This window comes from Sus scrofa, chromosome 14 (genome assembly GCF_054392235.1).
Source record: "Sus scrofa isolate SSC_HxYL_T2T_F1_AM1 chromosome 14, Sscrofa_HxYL_maternal_Yorkshire_Landrace_v2.0, whole genome shotgun sequence".
Classification (NCBI taxonomy): domain Eukaryota; kingdom Metazoa; phylum Chordata; class Mammalia; order Artiodactyla; family Suidae; genus Sus; species Sus scrofa.
Window position 1 is genome coordinate 148,192,914 of NC_139396.1, and position 21,868 is coordinate 148,214,781.

Genomic DNA, 21,868 nt, shown 5'->3' on the forward strand with positions numbered 1-21,868 from the left:
TCTTAGATTGGCTTCTTTCACTTAACAATGTGCCTTTTAGGTTCCTCCACATGTTTTCTTGGCTTAATAATCCATTTCTTTTATCACCAAATAATATTCTGTTGTGTGGATATGGTACAGTTGTTTATCCAGTCTTCTGTTGAGGAACATTTTTGTTGTTTTCAAGTTTCAACAATTATGAATAACATGGCTATAAACATCCATTTGCAGTTTTTTGCGTGGACATAAATTTTCAGCTCTTTTGGTTACATACCAGTGAGTGCAGTTGCTGAATTGTGTGGTAAGATTGTTTAGCTTTATAAGAGTGTATTTAGTCTGTAAGAGTGGTGATACTGATTTTCATTCTCACCCGCATTTAATGTTGCTTTACATCCTTGCCAGCATTTGGTGTCAGTGTTTTGAATTTTAGCCATTCTAATAGGTAGTGGTATTTCATTGTTTTGACTTGTAATTCTCTAATGGCCTATGATGCTGAGCATTTTTTCACATGCTTATTTTGCCATCTGTGTGTCTTTTTTGGAAAGGTATCTGTTCAGACCTTTTGCCAATTTTTAATTGGGCTGTTTTCTAATTGTTGAGCTTGAAGATTTCTTTGTATATTTTGGATACAAATTCTTTATCAGATATCTGTTGCGATTATTGCCTCCTAATTTGTGGCTTACTGTTTCAGTCTCTGAATGTGTCTTCCACAGAGCTGAAGTTTTTACCGTAATGAAATTCATCTTACCATTTTTTTTTTTTTCTTTTATGAATTGCACTTTTGGCGAGGTATCTAAGAAGTCGTCAGTAAATTCAAGGCCACCCAGATTTTCTTTTATGTTATCTTCTAGGAGTTTTATAGTTTTGCATTTTACATTTAGGCCTATGATTCATTTTGAGTTAATTTTTGTAAAGGTATAAAGTCTGTTGAGATTTTTTTTTTTTTTTTTTTTTTTTGCATGTGGATGTCCAGTTGTTTCAGCACCATTTATTGAAATCACTGTCCTTTCTCTGTTGAGTTGTTTTTGTTCTTTTGTCAGAAGTTAGTTGACTGTACGCGGGTCTAATTCCTGGCTCACTCTTCTGTTCCACTGATTAGTATCACACTCGTTTGATTATTGTAGCTTGATAATAGGTCTTGAAGTCAGTATCAGTCCTATCAGTCCTCTGTGTTTCTCTTTCAGTATTATGTTGTCTATTTTTGCTAGAACTTTGACTGGGATTGCATTGAATATATAGACTAAGCTGGGAAGAACTGACATCTTGACAGTAGTGAGTCTTCCTAACCATGTATATAGACTATCCATTTAGTTACTTATTTGATTTTTTTCATTAGCGTTTTGTATTCTTTCCTAATATAGATAGTATACATATTTTGCTAGATTTATACCTATTTCAAATTTGGAGGTGCTGTGTAAATGGTGTTGTGTCTTTATTTCAGATATCCTCTGTTCATTGTTGGTTGTAAGAAAGCAACTGACTTTTGTATATTAGCTTCATATCCTGCAATCTTGCTCTAGTCACCTACTATTTCCAGGAGTTTTTTGGTTGATTATTTGGGATTTTCTACATAGGTTATGATGTCATATGTGAACAAAGTCACTTTTATTTATTCCTTCCCATTTTGTATAGCTTTTATTTCCTTTTCTTGTCTTATTGCATTAGGTAGGACTTCCAGTAAAATGTTGAATAGGAGTGATGAAAGAGTACATCTTGCCTTCATTACTTTTCTTACAAGGAAAGCATCTAGTTTCTTGCCATTAAGTATAATTTTTTTGATAAATTTTTTTTTATCAAGATGAGGAAGTTCCCTTATATTAACTACAGTTATTCCTAGAGCTATAAGAGTACTTAGTATATTCTAGATATAAAATCCTTTATATGTAAATCCTATACATATGATTTGCAAATATTTTCTTCCCTTCTGTTTGTTGTTTTTCACTTTACAGTGTCCTTTGGAGCTCAATTTTTTTTTTTTTTTTTTTTTTTTGTCATTTCAGAGCCACACCCACAGCATATGGAGATTCTGGGGCTAGGGGTCTAATTGGAGCTGTAGCTACCAGCCTCCACCAGAGCCACAGCAACATGGGATTCAAGCTGTGTCTTTGACCTATACCATAGCCCACGGCAACGCCGGATCCCCAGCCCACTGAGCAAGGCCAGGGATTGAACCCTAAACCTCATGGTTCCTAGTCGGATTTGTTAACTACTGAGCCACGATGGGAACTCCCTCCAAATTTTTAATTTTGAAGACCATTTTATCTGTTGTATATTTTGTCACTTATGCTAGACATCTATTGGCTAACCCAAGGCAAGGAATATTTACTTTTATAGTTTCCTCTAAGATTTTTATCATTTGTAGCTCTTTAATTTGTCTTTTATCAAGTTTTAGTTAATTTTTGTGTATACTTTAAGAGAGGGGTTCAGTTTCTAACTATCGTATGTGGATATCCAGTAGCCTTAGCACCACTTGTTGAAAAGAGTATTTTTTCCTTTCTTTGAATTTCTAATTCTTTGAATGACTATTCTGGGCCCTTGAATTTCTGCAATAATCCTAGAATTAGTTTGTTAATTTAAAAAAATCTGACAGGGATTTTATAGAGAGTGTGTTGAATCTGTAGATGAATTTGGAGAGTACAGCCATCTTAATAATATTTTGTTTTCTAGTCCATGAAAATGGGATATTCTTCCATTTAATTAGGCTGTCTTTAATTTCTTTGCTCAATATTTTCTAGTTTTCCTGGTATAATTTTATGCTTACTTTGTTAAATTTATTTTTAAATATTTTATTCTTTTTGATAGTATTATAAATTGAAGTGCTTTATTTTTTTCTTAGAATTTTTCATTTCTGTTTGGAGAAATACAGTTTACTTTTGCATATTTTTCTTTTACCTTCCAAACTTGCTAAACTCCTTTATTAATTCTAGAAGTTTTTTTTTTATTTAGTAGAATTTCTATAGACAAGATCATGTCATCTGCAAATAATAAGAGTCTTCCTTCTCCCTTTCCAATCTAGATACATTTAATTTCATTTTCTTGCCTGTTTTCCTCGCTATAATCTCTAGTACAATGTGAGTAGAAGTGAGAAGAGCAAAAATCTTTGTCTTATTCCTGATTTTAATGGGGAAACATGTAGTCTTTCACCATTAGTATGATGTTAGCTTGAAGGTTTTTTTTTTTTTTTTTTTTTATAAGATGTCCTTTGTATTAGTTGTCTATGGCTGCTGTAATAAATTACTATACATTGTATAGCTTAAAGCAATGGGAATATAATTCTCTCACAGGCCTGGAGGCCAGAAATCCAAAATCAAAGTGTGAGCAGGGCCATGCCTTTTCCAGAAGTGCTAGGGGAAACTCTTTTCCTTGCCTCTTCCAGCTTTTGCTAGCTGTCAGTATGCCTGGAGTTGTGGCTGATGAGAATTTTAAGATCTTATCAACTTTCAAATATGCAATACAGTATTGTTAACTATAAGTACCATGCTGTATATTATATTCCCAGAACCAGTTTGTCTTATAACTGGAAGTTTGTGCATTTTGCCCACCTTTACTCATTTTGCCCATCTTTCACTACCTGCCATGGCCACCAATCTGTTCTCTGATCTATAAGTTCATTTAAAAATTTTTTTTAGATTTTATATCTGCCCCACTTGTTTCACTTAGTGTAATGCCCTCAAGGTCTCTCTGTGTTGTCGCAAATAGCAGGGTATCTTTTCTTTTTTCTTTTTTTTTGGCCATGCCAAGCTTTAACCTGCTAGGCCACCAGGGAACTGCAAGAATCTCTTTCTTTTTTTGTCTTTTTGCCATTTTCTTGGGCCGCTCTCGCGGCATATGGAGGTTCCCAGGCTAGGGGTCCAATCAGAGCTGTAGCCACCGGCCTACGCCAGAGCCACAGCAACTCTGGATCCGAGCCGCGTCTGCAACCTACACCACAGCTCACGGCAACGCCGGATCCTTAACCCACTGAGCAAGGGCAAGGATCGAACCCGCAACCTCATGGTTCCTAGTCGGGTTCGTTAACCACTGCGCCACGACAGGAACTCCAAGAATTTCTTTTTTTTAATGGCTGAATAATATTTACCTTTGTACATATATCATTATCCATTTATGCATCGATAGACACTAGGTTGTTTCCATGTCTTAATTATTGTAAATAACGCTGCAATGAACAAGGGTACAGCTGCCTTTTGAGATAGTTTTTCCCCTTTGAATAAATATTCAGGAATGGAATTGCTGATAATTTGGCAGTTGTGTATTTTGAAGAACCTCTACACTGTTTTCCATAGTGGCTGCGCTCATTAATATTTCCATCAACAGTGCACAAGGGTTCCCTTTTTTCCACATTCTCACCAACACTTGTTACTTCTTGTCTTTTTAATAATGGCCATTCTAGGATGTGTGTGTGTGTATGTGTGTGGCAATAGCTCATTGTGGTTTTGAGGGGTGTGTGTGTGTGCACGCGTGTGCGTGTGTGAGGATATCTCATTGTGGTTTTGATTTGCATTTCCTTGTTGAGAGTGTTGGCCACTTTTCCTTGTACCTGTTAGCCATCTATATGTCTTCTTTGGAAAGATGTGTGTTCAGATCCTCTCCCCATTTAAAATGTAAATAGTTTGTTTTTTCTATTGAGTTACGTACATTTTTATATGTTTTGGAAATTTTAGTTTCTCTATCCTACAGAGCCAGGCCTAGTGCTGAGAGTCCCTTATGTATTTTCCCTAGGGTTGTGTCTGAAGAGTTGAAGGTTATGTACATTCTGCAAAGGCAACAAAGTTGAGCAACCTTATATGTGTGTTTGTGCATGACCTACAGAAGCTTAAGTGTGCTGTCTGCAGGCATGTGTGTGGGGTGCTGGCTACATGAGGGAGAGATTTATAGATCATAGGGAGTATGTGTGTGCTGGTAGGGGTGAATCTGTAGGTAAAGTAGCCTGTGAAGTTCATGGGTGGGCCTCTTGGTGTAGTTCCTGAGGTGGTTAATAGAAACCTTAGCCCTCGTCTGGTTCTGTACCTGGTTGCTCTGAGCCCCTGTGTCCCTCCCTTGCCAGTCCCGTCATCGTTTTGGGTGGTCCTCTTGGTCATCATCCTGCTTGGCTGTCTATGGAAGGCACTTACTTGGCTCCCACTTTCCCCATGGGAGAAAAAGCAGGTTGAAGGAGTTTCTCTTGGCAGTGAACCATTGCCTTGTGGATGTGGTAAAGTGACACTGTTCTCTTTACTCCTGTTCTTGGAATTTTTGCTCCAAGTGGTGCTAGGACTTCTCTGCTGGACTGCTGGGCTCCCACAAAGGCACTTCTGTTTGGTCTCTGAGTAGCTGATGAAATCAGTGCATCTGTGTGAAGATGAGGGCAGAAACTCTCATTCCACCTTGTTGCCATTGTCTCTCCCTGCATCCTTGAATTCTTTTAAAATAATTCACGGGTATTCAAGGCCCCCCTGGACCTGCAGGTTGTTGGGTGGGGGCTGGGATGAGGCGTTCAGATTCAGATCAAGGGCAAGACTTTGAGGACTGCCCTTCTGCCGATTTGCATACATACCTTACCAGATACCAAGGAGGAGCTGTTACTCCCAGCCCACCGGTTCCTTGGAGCAGAGCCTCCTTGCTTGCCTGCTTGCATCTCTCACAAGTGTCCTATCCTAATAAATCTATTTCTTGCCTATGAAAAAAAAAATTCAGTACTTTTCATATGCCATGCCATTGTTTTCTGGCCTTATTGTTTCAAGTGAGAAGTCAGCTATTTATCTCATTGGGATTCTTTTATATACAAAGAACCTTCTTTCTCTTGCTGCTTTCAAAATTTTTATCTTTGGCCTTCAAAATTTTTACTATTTTATATTGGAGTGTAGCCTTTTCTATGTTTTTTTCCTACTTGATGTTTGTTGAGCTTCTTGGATATGTATTTTTTTTTTTAATTTTTTATTTTTATTTTTGGCTTTTTTGGGGCTGCACTATGGAAGTTCCCAGGCTAGGGGTTAAATTGCAGCTGTAGCCACTGGCCTATGCCACAGCCACAGCAACGTGGGATCAGGACCACGTCTGCAACCTACACCACAGCTCAGAGCAAGGTATCAAACCCGCATCCTCATGAATCCTAGTTGGGTTTGTTAACTGCTGAACCACAAAGAGAACTTCCTTAGATGTGTATATCATGTTTTTCATCAAATTTAGGAAGTTGTCAGTCATTATTTCTCAAAGAATTTTTTACCTCTTCCTTCTCTGCTTTAGTATTCTCAGAAAGTATATGTTGTTGCTCTAAATGGTATTCTATATTTCTCATAGAGTCTGTTCATTTTCATCTCTGTTTTTTGGATTGCAGAGTTTCTTTTGATTTATCTGCTAGTTCACTAACTTTTTTCTGCTGCCTGCTGAAATGTAGTATTGAGCCTCTCTGCTAAATTCAAAAATTTCAATATACTTCAACTCCAGGTTATCTTTTTTTTTGTTGTATCTATTTGCTGCTGTTTTTGTATTTGATAAGACATCATATTTTCCTTTACTTCTTTAAATCTTGTTTTCTTTAAATCTTTGAATATATTTATAAAAGCTGCTTTGAAGTCTTTTTTCTTCATCTGACATCTGGGTTCCCTCAAAGGTAGTTCTGTTGCTTGCTTTTATTCCTGTGTGTAGGTCATGCTCTCCTATTTCATTGCATGCCAACATTTTCCCTGAAAACTAGGCATTTTAGATAATATGTTGTAGCAAATCTGAATCCTGACTTTTCCTCCCTCTCTGGGGCTGTCGTAATTTTGTTTGTTTCGTGACTTGGCAGAACTCTTTTAGCGAAGTGTCTTTCTTTCTCCACATGAGTCCTCCCATGTTCCTCCTCAGATGGTACAGCCACTAATTGCCAACTTGATAGTTCTGTGATTTTTCAACAATGCTCAGGGGCATAAATTGCTCTACAACCTAACTTCCATTTCAAACTTTTTCAGGGGTAGTCTTTGCCGCCAGTCTTTGAGGTTCTGATCCCAGTAAGGTACTTATTAGCTGTCTTTTTCCCTGGTTCTCTCTGATAAGCTTCTAGCTGCTCTGTGTGTTCTCCTTTAGGTATCTCTTAATTGTTTTTTTTTTTTTTAAATTTTTTTATTATGGTTGATTTACAATGTTCTGTCCGTTTCTTCTGTACACCTCCATTGTTCCAGAGAGTGCCACCCTGTACCAGATAAGTCAGGTTCCTTTGGGAGAGCTTTGGAGTTCTCCTTTTTAAGGCTACCTCTCCCTGTGGGAAAAAACCTCTGTGCCACTGCTTTGGAGTTATGGCTGGCGGGGCAGGGGAGGGAGTTCTGTTCTTCTTTCTGTGACATCACTGTGTTATGTGCAGGCGTTTGGATGGGGACGGTAAGCCTTTGCTCTTCTCAGCTTGCCACTTTTATCTTGGAACTGCTGCGCCTAAGAATTACGAGTGAAGACTTTTTGGCCCTTGTCTTCTTAGCCTGCAGGACCTCCTGCAGGAACTCCATGCTGTGAGTTGGGGTAGGCAGAGGATGAGCACTCAGACCTCTCATGTTTTCTCCTTGAATAGAACTTCTGCCACCAAGAGTTAGTCTGCTGCTCCTGGTTAGATATTAATAGCCTGGACTAGGAACTGAGGGATGACAGAGCAGTCTGTTCTCCACTTCACCAGCCTGGGGTTGAACAGTCTTGCAGAGCTGATTGTGTGTGTGTAGAGAGGTGGCGGTGGTGGGAAGAATGGGTGTTGGTAATGAGTCAAATATGGACTTTTGCTGTTCTTACTGACATTTACATATTCTTGAATAAATATTTCTTCATTTGTTGTTACTCTTGGCAAAATTTTTTGAGATCTAAAATGATTATTTATTTAATTTATTTTTGGCTGCACTGACAGCATATGGACAGTTTCCAGGCCAGGGATCAAATCTGAGCTGCAACTCTGACCTATGTCACAGCTACGACAATGCCAAATCCTTAACCCAGTATAACTGGCTGGGGATCAAACCCATGCTGGGGCAAAGACAATGCCAAATCCTTAACCTGCTGCTCCACAGCAGGAATTTCCCCCCTTTTTTTTTTTTTTTTTTTTTTGTCTTTCTAGTGTTGCATCCATGGCATATGGAGGTTCCCAGGCTAGGGGTCGAATTGGAGCCGTAGGTGCCAGCCTACGCCACAGCAATGCCAGATCCCAACTGCATCTGTGACCTGCACCACAGCTCACAGCAATGCTGGATCCTTAACTCACCAAGCGAGGCCAGGGATCGAACTTGTGTCCTCATGGATACTAGTCGGGTTCATTAACCACTGAGCCACGACGGGAACTCCCCCCAAATGGTTATTTTTAAAAAAATAATCTTTACCAATTGTAATTCTTTCACTGGAAATTTTGTTTATGGAACTCCTTATATTGCCATTTTCTAAGTCAGTTCCATAATCTTTAAGTATTAATTGGTATTATAATCTATGGCTTTTGAGATACTATATATGCCTTACTATACTATACTACTATGTTTACGTTCTGCAGTCTGATTTTTTGTTTGTACCAGAGATTTATTTATAGGATATTTATAAAGTATTAATTCACATTGTCATGAACCTTTATTATATATCAGTTCATTCAGATAAAATACAAGTGTGAGCATATATTTGTAATATTTCTCTCAGTTACACTTTAATTAAGTAAAAGAACATTTAATGAATTTATTTATTTTTTGGCCATGCCTGCAGCATGCAGAACTTCTCAAGCCAAGGATCAAACCCTTGCCTCAGCAGCAACCCAAGCCACAGCAGTGACAATGCTGGATCCTTAACCTGCTGAGCCACCAGGGAACACCTGTAATAATTTTAATGTTTCTCCAAAATGTATTGTGATTTTTAATTATACACAATATGCATATATCTCAAAAATAAACAAGCAAGAGATTGTACATACAAATGAATACCAACTCTAGGATTCCATTGTGTCATGTACAAAGACAGCAATAGAAATGTTTGTTGTTAGAATAATGGTAATTTTTATTTTTGAGTACTTAGTTGTGTTCATTTTGTGAAAATTCATTGACTAGTCTTATAATATGTGCTCTTTTATATATGTTATATTAAAAAGTTTAAAAACATATTGTGGGATCCGTATGGGTTGTATAGCTTTAACTGAACATTGTTCAGAGTAAATTTATTATATTTAACTTTTAATTTACTTTGGTATTTAAAACTGATGATAATTTGATCCTCTAGTTTAAAGGAGACTTGTTTCCTACTTTTATAAATGAAAACAAAATTCAGAATATAAATTATTATAAAAACATTGTTTAATATTTTGTTTCCTCAAAGCATTTTAAGGTATTGTGAGTCTCAAAATATTTTTTAAAAGTATTGAAGTTTAGAGGCCACTTATGAGTTGTCAAAAATAATAAAGTATGCTATTTTCACAATTCCAAGGAAAACAATATGCAAATTAGATCCTTTATGTAATATATATAAAATCAGGGAGGTCTTTTTATCCTTTGTAATACATTTTTAAATTTTATCCTGTAGGACTATTTTGAAAGAAAGTGGGTTTGCCAGATACCTTCATTCAGCTGTTCTTATCAATGGAGCTATGCTTATTTTTGGAGGAAATACCCATAATGACACTTCCTTGAGTAACGGTGCAAAATGTTTTTCTGCCGATTTCCTGGCATATGACATAGGTATGTATCTGTTAGGATTGTACAAAGTAGGAAATACCAGAAATTTTTCATGTAGAGATTCTCAAATACATTACTTGACAGTATGTGTATATGTCATTGTAGAGAGAGGAATTCAGTGACAGATTATGAGTGGAATTCTCTCCAATTTCAGCACAGTAGTCATATAGGGCAGGAGAACAGGTGAACTGAGGTGTTAGTGGTGGAGGCAGGGGAATTGAGAAATATGGGTTTGAATATCCTTTTTGAAGGCTTTTGTGTGTTATATCCCTACATGAGCACTTTTATCTATTTTGTTTGACTTAACACTTTTGATTGTGGATAGGTAAGAGTGCTCTCACATTTACATTATAAAGAGTAGGAATGCAAGCCTTTAGATTTAGTGGGGATGAGCAAAGATGCGTGTAAATTAAATTTGGTATAGGGAGGTGATAGAATTAGGGAAAGGAATACAGAAATAGAAAAGCTGAAGAAATAATATTTTGGGACAAAATGGAAACCCAGAGCATATCTAGAAATGGAAGTAACTAAATAAGATTCTACAGAGTTCCCTGGTGGCCTAATGGTTAAGGTATTGGTGTTGTCACGGCTGTGGCTAGGGTTCAATCCCTGACTTTAGAATTTCTGCATGCTGTGGGGGTGGCCAACCCCCCCCCTCAAAAAAGAAAAAGGGAACCTATAAATACAGTGCAACTATACAATTCACTTAGCTTTAATTATGCTATCTATAGTGCCATCAATTTTGGTATATTTAATGAATATATTTATTGAAGTACTAAATTTAGCTACCCAGTAGACTATTGTAGAAAAATCTCTTCTCTGTATGTCGTATTTTAAGTAAAACCTAGCTGATATTTAAAATATTTAGTAGTACCTAAGAGCACCTTTTATTGATTGTATAAAGTAATATAGCAATTTTAAACTATTAAGAAGTATTTTGATAAATAAAAACAGAACAGAGAATAACATATTTAATAGATGTAAGACATATACTTTTGTTCTTAAACATCATAAAGGCATGTAATGTACTTTGGAAAATTATTTCAAGTGATAGCATATAAAGAAAATTATGACTATTAATAAGCACTTTGATCTCTCAACTATTGTAAGCTTGTTTGGAAGGAAATTCCTAGTTAAAAAGTTAAGCATGCTTTTAAAACTCTGTGAGTGTCTATCTGTGAGTAACCACTGAAAAGAATCCACTGTCTTTAGGATGTTTAGATCCTAAGTAATTAAATAATTACATTTTGAAGTAATAATTTGAAGTTATGATTCACGATGAAAATCAGTGTGTCTTGGCTTTTAGAAAGCTTATACATTAGTGCCCAAGATCCAGAAAAATGTGTTGAATGAAGTACTGAATCTAGGCTGGCTTATTATCATCTGTCATTGCCAAGCTGGTGCTATCAACATATTATTTTGGCTATGGCGATGAGACAGTAAGCTTATTTCTCTGGAGGTAGATGAATGTTTTATTTGTTTTTCTTCTAGGAAATAAAATCCTAGGAGAAGTATAGGATTTTGTTGTTACTGTTAAAAATCTATGAAGTGAGATTTTTGCACTTTTGAAAAAGATTCTTCAAAGAGCTTTTACCCAATTTCTGTTCTTTAATGAGGAAATTAATATTGAGCTATTTTGTAGCTGACATATTGGGAATTTATTTTTATTTCTTCCATATCATTCAGGATTACCATATAAAAGGTTTAATGCATCAAAAAAGTTTATCAAGGTGAAAAGCATTAGAGGGGTTAGTTTTTTGGGGAGAGAGAGGAGGAAGTGATTAGATTTTCACGATTCTAATTGCTACTCTTTGTTAAGTGTCTTCTAAGAGGTAGGTACTATACTAAAAGTTATATATGTGGTATCTGTAACCTTTCTAATAACCTTGTGACAAGGTATAAATAAACTCATTTTCAGGTTATTAAGCATAAGAGTGAAAGGAATTTGCCCAAAGTCCTCAGAGTGGTAGATCTAGTTTTATTTAATTCCTGAAGTGATAGTCTTTCCACTTGTCCACATTGTACTGTTTAGTTAGGTCCATTGTATGTTCTTAATTTTGACAGTAACTTACAAGACATTTTGTATTTAGTACTATTTCTTAATGCTGTAGAAAGATAGAAGCAAACATCAGTTTCATTTTTCAAGCCAATTGTTCAAATTGGAGGAAGAATAACATTTTAAACAGTATTAGATATTAACATAGGATTTTGTTTGCCCTGGGCTAACAGCAGCAAACACAAAGCAACCACACAATCAACACAGGATAAAAGTGTTTTACCTTATTTGATTATTTCTATGCAGTTCCCAGTGAAATCCCCCCTCCCTCAATCTGCATTTATTCTCCTGGGTTTGTAGCATCAGATGTTGAAATGTTTTCCTGGGAAAAGTATTTTTCATGTTCTGTTTTCCTTATGGAGTATATTTTTGTGGAAATAAAATACAGGTATTGCATAATGAATCAACTAGAAAATGGATCTTTTGGGGGAGAAAAAGTCATGTTTTTAGTTTTTCTCTTTTGTATAGTACCCTAGGACTTTAATGACATATTTAACTGAACTACACCTGAAGAGTTAGCTGATTGCTTTGTGTTTTATGATGTTTAAACAATAAAAATATGTATGCTAATACTAATTTTTCATTGCTCCAAAATATGCTATTTCAACCTTACTGCCACAGTAAATTTTATATAGTGAATATCATTATTCTTCTAGGACATAACCTTGCCTTCCCAGTCTCATTATGCTATACATGATAGATGTAGAAGGCATATGATGGTGATTTTCAAACATGGCTGTACCTTGGCATTCCCTTTGAAGGTTGAAGGGAGAAAAACCAGACCTGTAATCTCAGTCTCTTAGATTAGGCACTGGATATTTATACTCGTAAAAAGCAGCTCGAGGGCGACTGATAATAGAGAAGGGCTGATGAATAAGACTGGATGAATGTAATGTATAGAATGATACGATACTTGATGTTCTAGTTTATAAATACAGCTTGGAGACATTTTAAATCTGAAAACGTTATTAATATACTTTTGTTATTATTAGAGGCATTCTTATTACACCTGATTCAAGATTAAAATTATCTTCCTGGTAAAGATAGCCTCATCGTAAATAACGAAGTTAAAGTGCACTGGAAAAATATGTCTCACTGAGTTGATCTCAGGTTATTAGACATATTTCTTTTCTTTCTTTCTTTTTTTGTCTTTTTGCTGTTTCTTGGGCCTCTCCTGTGGCATATGGAGGTTCCCAGGCTAGGGGGTCGAATCAGAGCTGTAGCCGCAGGCCTACGCCAGAGCCACAGCAACGCGGGGTCCGAGCCACGTCTGCAACCTACACCACAGCTCAGGGCAATGCCCAATCCTTGACCCACTGAACAAGGCGAGGGATCGAACCTGCAACCTCCTGGTTCCTAGTCAGATTCGTCGACCACTGAGCCACGACGGGAACTCCATTAGACATATTTCTACTTTGAATCTGTTTGGCTGTGAAGGGTAGATAATGTCATTAAAGTTACTTTTCCAGGGTCAGTAGGTAAAAAAGAATCCAGTAATTTGTATATTTTTCACCTCTTTAGTAAACCACCAGTCTTTTGCGTGGTTTGATTGAAGATTTCAACATTTACAAGTGAGAGATTTTCCTGTTGAAACATACCTTAAAATTGAAGTAAATCTTGGGAGTTCCCGTCGTGGCGCAGTGGTTAACGAATCCGACTAGGAACCATGAGGTTGCGGGTTCGGTCCCTGCCCTTGCTCAGTGGGTTAACGATCTGGCATTGCCGTGAGCTGTGGTGTAGGTCGCAGACGCGGCTGGATCTCCTTTGCTGTGGCTCTGTCGTAGGCTGGCAGCTACAGCTCCGATTCGACGCCTAGCCTGGGAACCTCCATATGCCGGGGGAGCGGCCCAAGAAATGGCAAAAAGACAAAAAAAAAAAAAAAAAAAAAATGAAGTAAATCTTGAAACAGTATTTCAAAATCATCAAACAGCGATTATACGATTTTCAGTCGGCCTAACATATAATTATGATTATTTTAATTACAGATGGTAGGTATTCTTATTCAATAAGAGAATTTACGTAAGAGTTAAGGGAATATGTAAAATTCTGAAACAAGGTAAAAGACAACTCAGAGATACATTGATCATTTTTTTTTTCTCAAAAATATATTAGAGTCATGAAAATGTAATTTATTGAGTTACTTTATTTTAGAATAGGGTAGGGAATCATATTTATATCAGAAATATATTTTGCAGAAAGCAAGGCACCTAACTTCAAATCAGATCAAAATATAAAATTTTTAATTTTTTTTTTTTTTTTTTTTTTTGCTTTTTAGAGTTGCAGCCATGGCATATGGAAGTTCCCAGGCTAGGGTCTGGATTGGAGCTACAGCTACTGACCTACACCACAACTCACGGCAATGCCAGATCCCTAACCCACTGAGTGAGGCCAGGGATCGAACCCACATCCTCATGGGTCCTAGTCGGGTTCGTTAACTACTGAGCCACAAAAGGGAACTCAGTAGTAGAATTTTTAAAATAAATTTCCTGCACATGACAGTTTTACTTATGGTATTAGCTTCTCAATGGGCAATTATTTAAAAACAAACTCAGTAAAAAAAAACCCCTGAAAAGTACTCAATTCCATATTTATGGAAGTAATATTATTTTAATTGGTAGTGTTTAATAATCATTTTAAACACAATGAAGTTGTAGTTCGGTATACCTTTAAAAAATCCCTTGTTTATGAAACCCAGTGTACATGTTCTTGAACAATCCTGTCCAGTGATACATACATACACACACACATATACAGTACAATATATACACACACTCAATGGATACCATTTTTTAAGGCACATAATTTCATTAAAATCCATATTCAAATTAAAATACCTAATTAATTTTTGGAACACTCCAGCTAAACTATAATAATGCATAGGTACTCTTCATATTTATAATTATTTTTATTTTCTGGAGGTAATTTGTTCCTCTCTTTGTTAATCTATATTTCTCTATGCTCTTGGTTAAATTCTTAGGGCTTTCCCTTGACAATAGCAGACCTCTTGCCCTGCCATCTGAAAGAACCAGTTTGTTTCTGTACCCATCAGAAAAATTCTTAAAATCATTGTATGTTTTATTCAGCGAATTTCGCCAACTGTGGATTTTTTTATGGTTTACTGTATCCTTTGCTCAAGGTGCTCTTTTTCTGTCTATAATAAACTATTGGGAAGAAGAAATCATAGTTGCTTCTTTTTAAAAAAGAGGCCAGTAATGGAAAAAGTGACCTTTCATTTTGAGAAAAGTGAGAACTACCATTCACCGAAAGCTTCCTAAAGTATTTTGCACTTTACATATCCTTTATAATGTAATTCTAACATCTGTGTAGTGTGTATTACCATATTTGTTTTTACAGGAAGAAAATGTGATTTTGAAAGGTTAAACCCAAAGTTGCATAGGTTGTGAGATGGTGTATTCAGAATTTGAACCCAAGGTTAAGTTCAAAGTTCTTTTTTTTTGCTTTTTTGCTTTTTTAGGGCCGCACCTGTGGCATATGGAAGTTCTCAGGCCAGGGGTCTAATCACAGCTATAGCTGCCAGCCTACACCACAGCCACAGCAACGCTGGATCCAAATGTGCCTCTGTGACCTATACTGCAACACTGGATCCTTAACCCACTGAGCAGGGCCAGGGATTCAAACCCACATCCTCATGGATACTAGTTGGGTTTGTAACCCACTGATGCACAATGGGAACTCCTCAAAGTTCTTTTGATTCTACCACTATACTATGATATTTATGTTTTCCAGATTTAACAGGAAAACATTTAAATGATCTTTAATTGGGGAAAAGACATGTAATATTTGGTAATGTAGACAGACACTCAAGAAAATTAGTTTTATCAATATAATCAGATTGTTAAGGTGTATTTGAATTTTATTGTGCCTCCCCCTCCCACAAATTAATCAGAAACTAGTGACATCAAGGTAGAAAATCTAGGAGTTCCTTTTGGGTTTCAGCAGGTTGAGAACCCTTCATAGTGTGCATGAGGACGAGGGTTTGATCCCTGGCCTCACTCAGTGGGTTAAGGATCCAACGTTGCTACCAGGTGCAGCATCGTTCACAGATACAGCTTGGATTCGGGGCTGCCATGGCTTGGCAATAGGCCTCAGCTGCAGCTCTTAATTAACTGTTAGCCTGGGAGATTCCATATGCTGCAGGTGTGGCCATTAAAAAAAAAAAAAAGTAGAAAATCAGGAAGAGTAATGAACAAAGAATCTCTCTTTTAACAGATCTATAAGTATTTTGAGAGTTGTTTTGAATGAAAAATTGCTAAGTAAAGATTCTTGAAATAAAATGTACACTGAAAGAAACATGTTTAAATGTCTTAACAAAACCCCTGGGGAAGAAGGCAGGGAAGACAGTCGTGAATATAGAATCAAACAGCTAAGATAAAATATTAACAGAATTCAGTGGCATTTCAAAAGTATGGTAAACTGGGACCAATTTGGAATTATTCTAGGATTTCAGGTGTGGTTCATTAAAGATATAATTTATTGCATTAAGACTGTTTACTGAAGCCAACACTGTATATTGTTTAAATATACAACATATGGGAGTTCCCGTCGTGGCTCAGTGGTTAACGAATCCGACTAGGAATCATGAGGTTGCGGGTTCGGTCCCTGGCCTTGCTCAGTGGGTTAAGGATCTGGCATTGCTGTGGTGTAGGTTGCAGACGTGGCTCGGATCCCGCGTTGCTGTGGCTCTGGCGTAGGCCGGCAACTACAGGTCTGATTCGACCCCTAGCCTGGGAACCTCCATATGCCACAGGAAGCAGCCCTAGAAAAGGCAAAAAGACAAAACACACACACACACACCATATATAATTGAAATGATAAAATTATTTCAGTTAAGATGGAGTGTTAAATATTGATGCCATTTTGCCTGGCAGAGGGTAAGAAGATAAATAAACATTTTGGAGTGAATACCAGAGGACAAAATCTTGAGAGAAACTGTGGAGATGAAAGAAATAACCTAGGAAAAGTGTGTACCTTTTAAACTATGTAGAGAAATTTTTACCTGGGGAGGGGGAATCCCTGAAGTCAGCTTTTCAGGGGCAGGTGGAAACAGACATTTTTGCCAAGATCCAGAAATTTGTTTTTTTCTATACATGTATCCAACTTGTTAATAAAAGTTTTCTTTGTGTTCATCTAATTTCAAGTCTTATACCCACAACATTTGTGCTTTTTATTTTATTTTATTTTTTTGTCTTTTGATTTTTTTTTTTTTTAGGGCCGCACCTGCGGCATATGGAGGTTCCCAGGCTAGGGGTCGAATCAGAGTTATAGCTGCCAGCCTATGCCAGAGCCACAGCAACACCAGATCCCAGCTGTGTCTGCAACCTATACCACAGCTAACAGCAGCACTGGACCCTTAAACCACATTTGTGCTTTTTAAAACTGTATTTCAGGTATGAAACTAAGACTGGCTTATGAACTGATATTTCAAATGAAATATTAAAATAATTTTTAAAATGTGTCCTTAAAGTATCAGATGTGTATTTTCATGGAAAATATGAGTATTTGTAGAAAAATTACTCAATGAACATGTACTTTTCATCTGTACTATTTTATTCATAATTAATAACATAAACCTGTCCCCTTTTGTGTGAATTTTCCTGACAGAATAGTATTCTGATTGCTAAGATTTGTGATTGAGAGAATAGTAATTCTAATTTCTTGATATTATGCTTATTGATTGTGTGGTTTGTAAATAAATCTTTAATTCCTTGTAGCATAGCTTTTTTTTTTTTTTTAAGTCTTTCAGAGAGTATATTTTACTTTGATCTTGATTGCTGACTGACTTTTCTGTTGGTATGGGATGGTATTTCTGTCAATTTTCATGTCAAAAACTGTAGAATTTGCTTTAGTTTGTCCAGCCTTTATGAAGTGATAATGACCCGAATGCTCTGGAAACATATTTTCTTCTCGGCATAAAAATATGATTATAGATTTCAGTCAGACATTAATAATGTAAGACACTTTATAATGTAAGAATGCAAAGAGACAATGTGTAAACAAATTATATTCCTATCAAGCTTTAAGGCATTTGATAACTTTTACATTTTGCGGGAAAACTACCTTGTGTTTTGTAGAGAATCCTGATCAATAATGTGAAAACTTAGCAACAGAATTTATCTAGCCCAGCATTCTCTTTAGCCTTTATTCCGGAAGCTAGAAGGGGATAAGTGGAAAGTGCATTTGCTACAACTGCTCCTATGTCTTTCTCTTCCCATTCTGTTGAAAAATTCTGGCAGGTGGGCAAATATCAGCAAGCATGTATAGCTGCAAGAATTGGTTATCTCAGCTAGCTTTTCATAAGCTTGCAAGTTAAAATCTCTTTTTCTTAAACAATTCTGTGAGCGAAAACAATTTGCCAGCTATTTTAAGATACCGTAGAGGAAACTTCACACTTACTGTATCAGTCAAGTACGGGTTAGGTTAGACTGAGGTAACAGACAACTCCATCACAGTTTGGGTTCTCTGTAAAGCCAACTCTGAGACAGAGTTTAATGTTCAGGGTACTTGTTAGATCCTTGGCTTGAACAGCTGTGAAGGGGCGGGGAAAGAAGCAGGACTAGACGAAGAGTGGACGTTAACAGCCTCAGCCACCTCCAGGGCAACTCGAGTTGAAATGCCCATCGGAGTTGTTCCTCAGGATGAAACAGGCCTCGGTCAGTCATTGCAGGAGGGTCACCCCTAGGAGGGTAGACCTTGGGCGCGGAGGCTTTCTGTAGCTAAGGCAGTCTCTGCAGGGGCTGGCAGCTGAGAGACGTCCACTGATAATCCTGCAGCAGGGGCAACAAGTCCTTCCTTGAAGTTGTTTTCAGGCAGCGCCTTTCCATATTCATCATGGTTCAGTCTTTGAGCCACTCAGCCCACTTCTTGAAATATATTTGTTAAACTTCTCTAGGATTCCTTTGGGCCTTTCTTCGTGGGAGGAGCATAGATTATTGCTCTGGCTTCTGTAGCTGGTCTCAGGGCTGCAACTGATAGTCACCTTGTCCTTTGTCCATTCTTTTATATGCCTTACCCTCAGTTAGCACCTGTTCTGGTCTCTGTGTCACACCTGCTAGCCTGACCCGGTCCCTTGCCCTTGGGTTTTTGAGCTCCTGATCATCACGTACCTTCTAGTCTGGGCTACACTGCACTTGCCTGTTTACCCTTACACTTGACAAAGGGATGCCAAGAGACACCAAGATGGATCATCTGTGGACCACATAATTCCCCTGCCCTCATTTGTAACAGCAGTCCCTCCTCCCTTTGACGGTCAGGGGCAGTCACTCCTGCCAGGATACAACTTTTTTGCCTACTTGCTGGTCCCTTGACACAAGGAGCCTGAAATGCCCAAGTGGCAACTGTAGCTTACAGTTAAGGGGGACATTGCTGCTTCTTCTGCCAGCATACTTTCCCTTTGGGGAATAGGATCTCTAAACCTACAGAGCCCAGAATTACAGGATGAGAAGCACAAATACACCAACTGTGTAACTGAAACCGAGGCCACCAGGAGTGGCTTTTACTGGGTTTCTGGACCTATGTATTCTTCCTTTTGGGGACACAGCACCATTTAAAGGTCTTTAGTTCAGGTGTATCTGCATCCTGGTGTTTCAGTTGTGTCTATCCACATCTCTCAGATTTGTGGTCTGCGATCCAGTAGATTTCATGGTCATGGGCCCACTTCTCTACCTCCTTTGCTATAAAGTTTGTCACGGGATCCCATTCTAGTTTGTAATTTCTAAGACAGACATGCTGGCTAAGATCCTGTGGGCAACAAAGCAAACACATATTCAAAATATGTATCTATGAAGTTCCCATTGTAGTGCAGTGGAAACAAATCCAACTAAGTATCCATGAGGAAGCTGGTTTGATCCTGGCCTTGGTCAGTGGGTTAAGGATCTGGTGTTGCCATGAGCTGTGGTGTAGGTTGCAGATGCAGCTCAGGTCTCGTGTTGCTGTGGCTCTGGTGTAGGCCCACAGCTATAGCTCTGATTTGACCTCTAGCCTGGGAACTTCCATATGCTGCAGGTGCAGCCCTAAAAAGCAAAAAATAAAAAACAAAAAAAGAAAATATGTATCTATTCTCATCAAAATGAATTGTTGGCCCATCCAGGGTGGAAGGGCCCCAATGTAATCGCCTTGCCACCAAGCATCCAATTCGTGTTCTTGGGGAATCAGAATTGATATCTTGCTATTAAGTTGGACATTTAATAGAGTAGCCTCCATCTCTGCCATGTGGCTACTTAGTTCATGTGCTCGCTCTTATACTGTTACACGATTACATTATGTTGGCTCTGAGGTGTCCTGTGATAGAGACTGACTGATGTTCGCTGTCTCAATCGTTTGTTTGCTAGTTGTTTAAGGTCTCTTCCATGTTGGATGGTCTCCAGTGGCCTTTAACTTGTATCACAAAGGTCTGCACATTTCATGCTTCTTCAAGTGTATCCATCCAGATGTCTCTGCTCCAGGGCCTCCTTGTCTCTGATCTTCAGTATTTCTTCTTCTGGACTCCTGACGAGCCAGCTAGGTCATTAACTACTGCTCTTGGGCCATTTTTTTTCTACACAACACACAGGAGTCACACTGCTTGAAGACCTGCCCAGTTGGGAGGCTTTTTCCTTTTCTGTTTTTCTTCCAGGACACTGCTGAGATGACATTTTGAATTGTGCCCACATATCAAGCTGACATATTTGTGTTTCCCCTTCTTGTTATCTGGGCATAAGGGATTCCTCACATGGTCATAGCTGTAAGATACAGGATGGGTGCCCGTGCAGCGGTGGTAGATGGTGTGAGGTCTGAGCTACCTGCTCATGCAGCTTGCTTGTGCGCTATGCTCTTGCTTGTACTTGATCTTGGGTACAACTTTTCTTTTATGTTCTTATGATTATTTTTAACAAAGAAAGGTCATGGTAGAAAACTCTGGATACATGGTCACTAAAAACCCATGTCAAGCACTCCATTTCTGCCAGGGCTCAATAGAGGTACAGAAATTTCCAGCAGGAATAGAGGTACAGAAATTTCCACTGCATGTGGCATGGGATTTGACATGTGCATAGAGTCTGATTTGGAATTCTTTCACAGGGATTTTCTATATTATTCCACATGGTAGTTTTTCCAACAGTGACTCCGACCAATAACTGTAGTATCTACTCTGGATCATGTGGCCCTAGTGCAGGGCTGTTTGCAGTGTCGCCTGGACCTACAGCAAAGTTATTTTCTGGTGTGCACTCAGAGTTGGCAGCCTTTGATATTTTCTAGTTTATGTGTTGGAATAGTATTCCCAGGCGTGGGAATATAGTCTGCCTTCAGAACCCCAAAGACCTACCAGATGGTTTGCTTTCATCTTTGTAATGGGAGTTGCAAGATGTAATAATTGGTGTTTCAGTTCAGGTGAGCTGACTCAGAATGCTCTTGACCAGTATTCTTCTAAATAGTTTACTAATATGAAAGGTCTCTGAATCTTTGTAGGTTTTATCTTCCACCATTTGAAGCATATATTTCTTTAACAAGGCTCCTGTTGCAATAGGCATTCTTGTTCATCTAGCGCTGTTAGGATGCTGCCATTGGGAGTTCCTGTCATGGCGCAGTGGAAATGATTCTGACTAGGAACGCTGAGGTTGTAGGTTCGATTCCTGGCCTCGCTCTGTGGGTTAAGGATCCAGCTTTGCCATGATCTGTGGTGTAGATTGCAGACGCGGCTCAGATCTGGTGTGGCTATGGCTGTGGCATAGGCTGGCAGCTGTGGCTTCTATTGGACCCCTAGCCTGGGAGCCTCCATATGCCGCAGGTGCGATCCTAAGAAGACAAAAATGACCAAAAAAAAAAAAAAGTAGAAAAAAGAATGATGCCATTAATGTAGTGGAACAATGAGATACTCTGCAAGCTGTCTGGACCAAATGGTGTTCTGACTATGTTATGACAAAAGTTAATATAATCCCAAGACAAAATTGTGAGTGTATACCATTTTCCATTCCACGTGAATGCATACTGTTTTTGGTCCTATTCTCTGATAGGGTTAGCAGAGAACACATTTACCAAGTCGTGGTCATGTTACTCTGCTCTAACAAAGATGCACATCTTGAACGGGCTACTGCTTGGTAGTAGGCTATGGTCATCCAGGCTTTGTTTACTGAAAAGAGGCCAGATTAGTAATTTAAATGATTTGATGGGATCTATTATTCTAGGATTCTTTAGATTCTTTAGG

General features: G+C 38.0%; 1 protein-coding gene and 1 long non-coding RNA gene across 10 annotated transcripts in view; one reads left to right on the forward strand and one right to left on the reverse strand.

Moving 5' to 3' along the window:
- ATRNL1 (attractin like 1) overlaps positions 1-21,868 on the forward strand; it is a 770,027-nt gene that overhangs the window by 114,015 nt on the left and 634,144 nt on the right. For 8 of the 9 annotated variants that reach the window (XR_014826351.1, XR_014826350.1, XR_014826353.1 and 5 more), the window contains one exon: positions 9,463-9,617. The exons of the other annotated variant lie outside the window; for it this stretch is intronic. Coding sequence is in view for 3 of the 8 variants with exons in the window: in XM_021074415.2 (XP_020930074.2) it covers positions 9,463-9,617 (155 nt within the window). In the remaining 5 variants the exon portion in view is untranslated. The remainder of the gene's footprint in view (positions 1-9,462; positions 9,618-21,868) is intronic. 9 annotated transcript variants of the gene reach the window in all.
- LOC146397080 (uncharacterized) overlaps positions 1-21,868 on the reverse strand; it is a 412,496-nt gene that overhangs the window by 97,707 nt on the left and 292,921 nt on the right. The gene's annotated exons all lie outside the window — the stretch shown is intronic.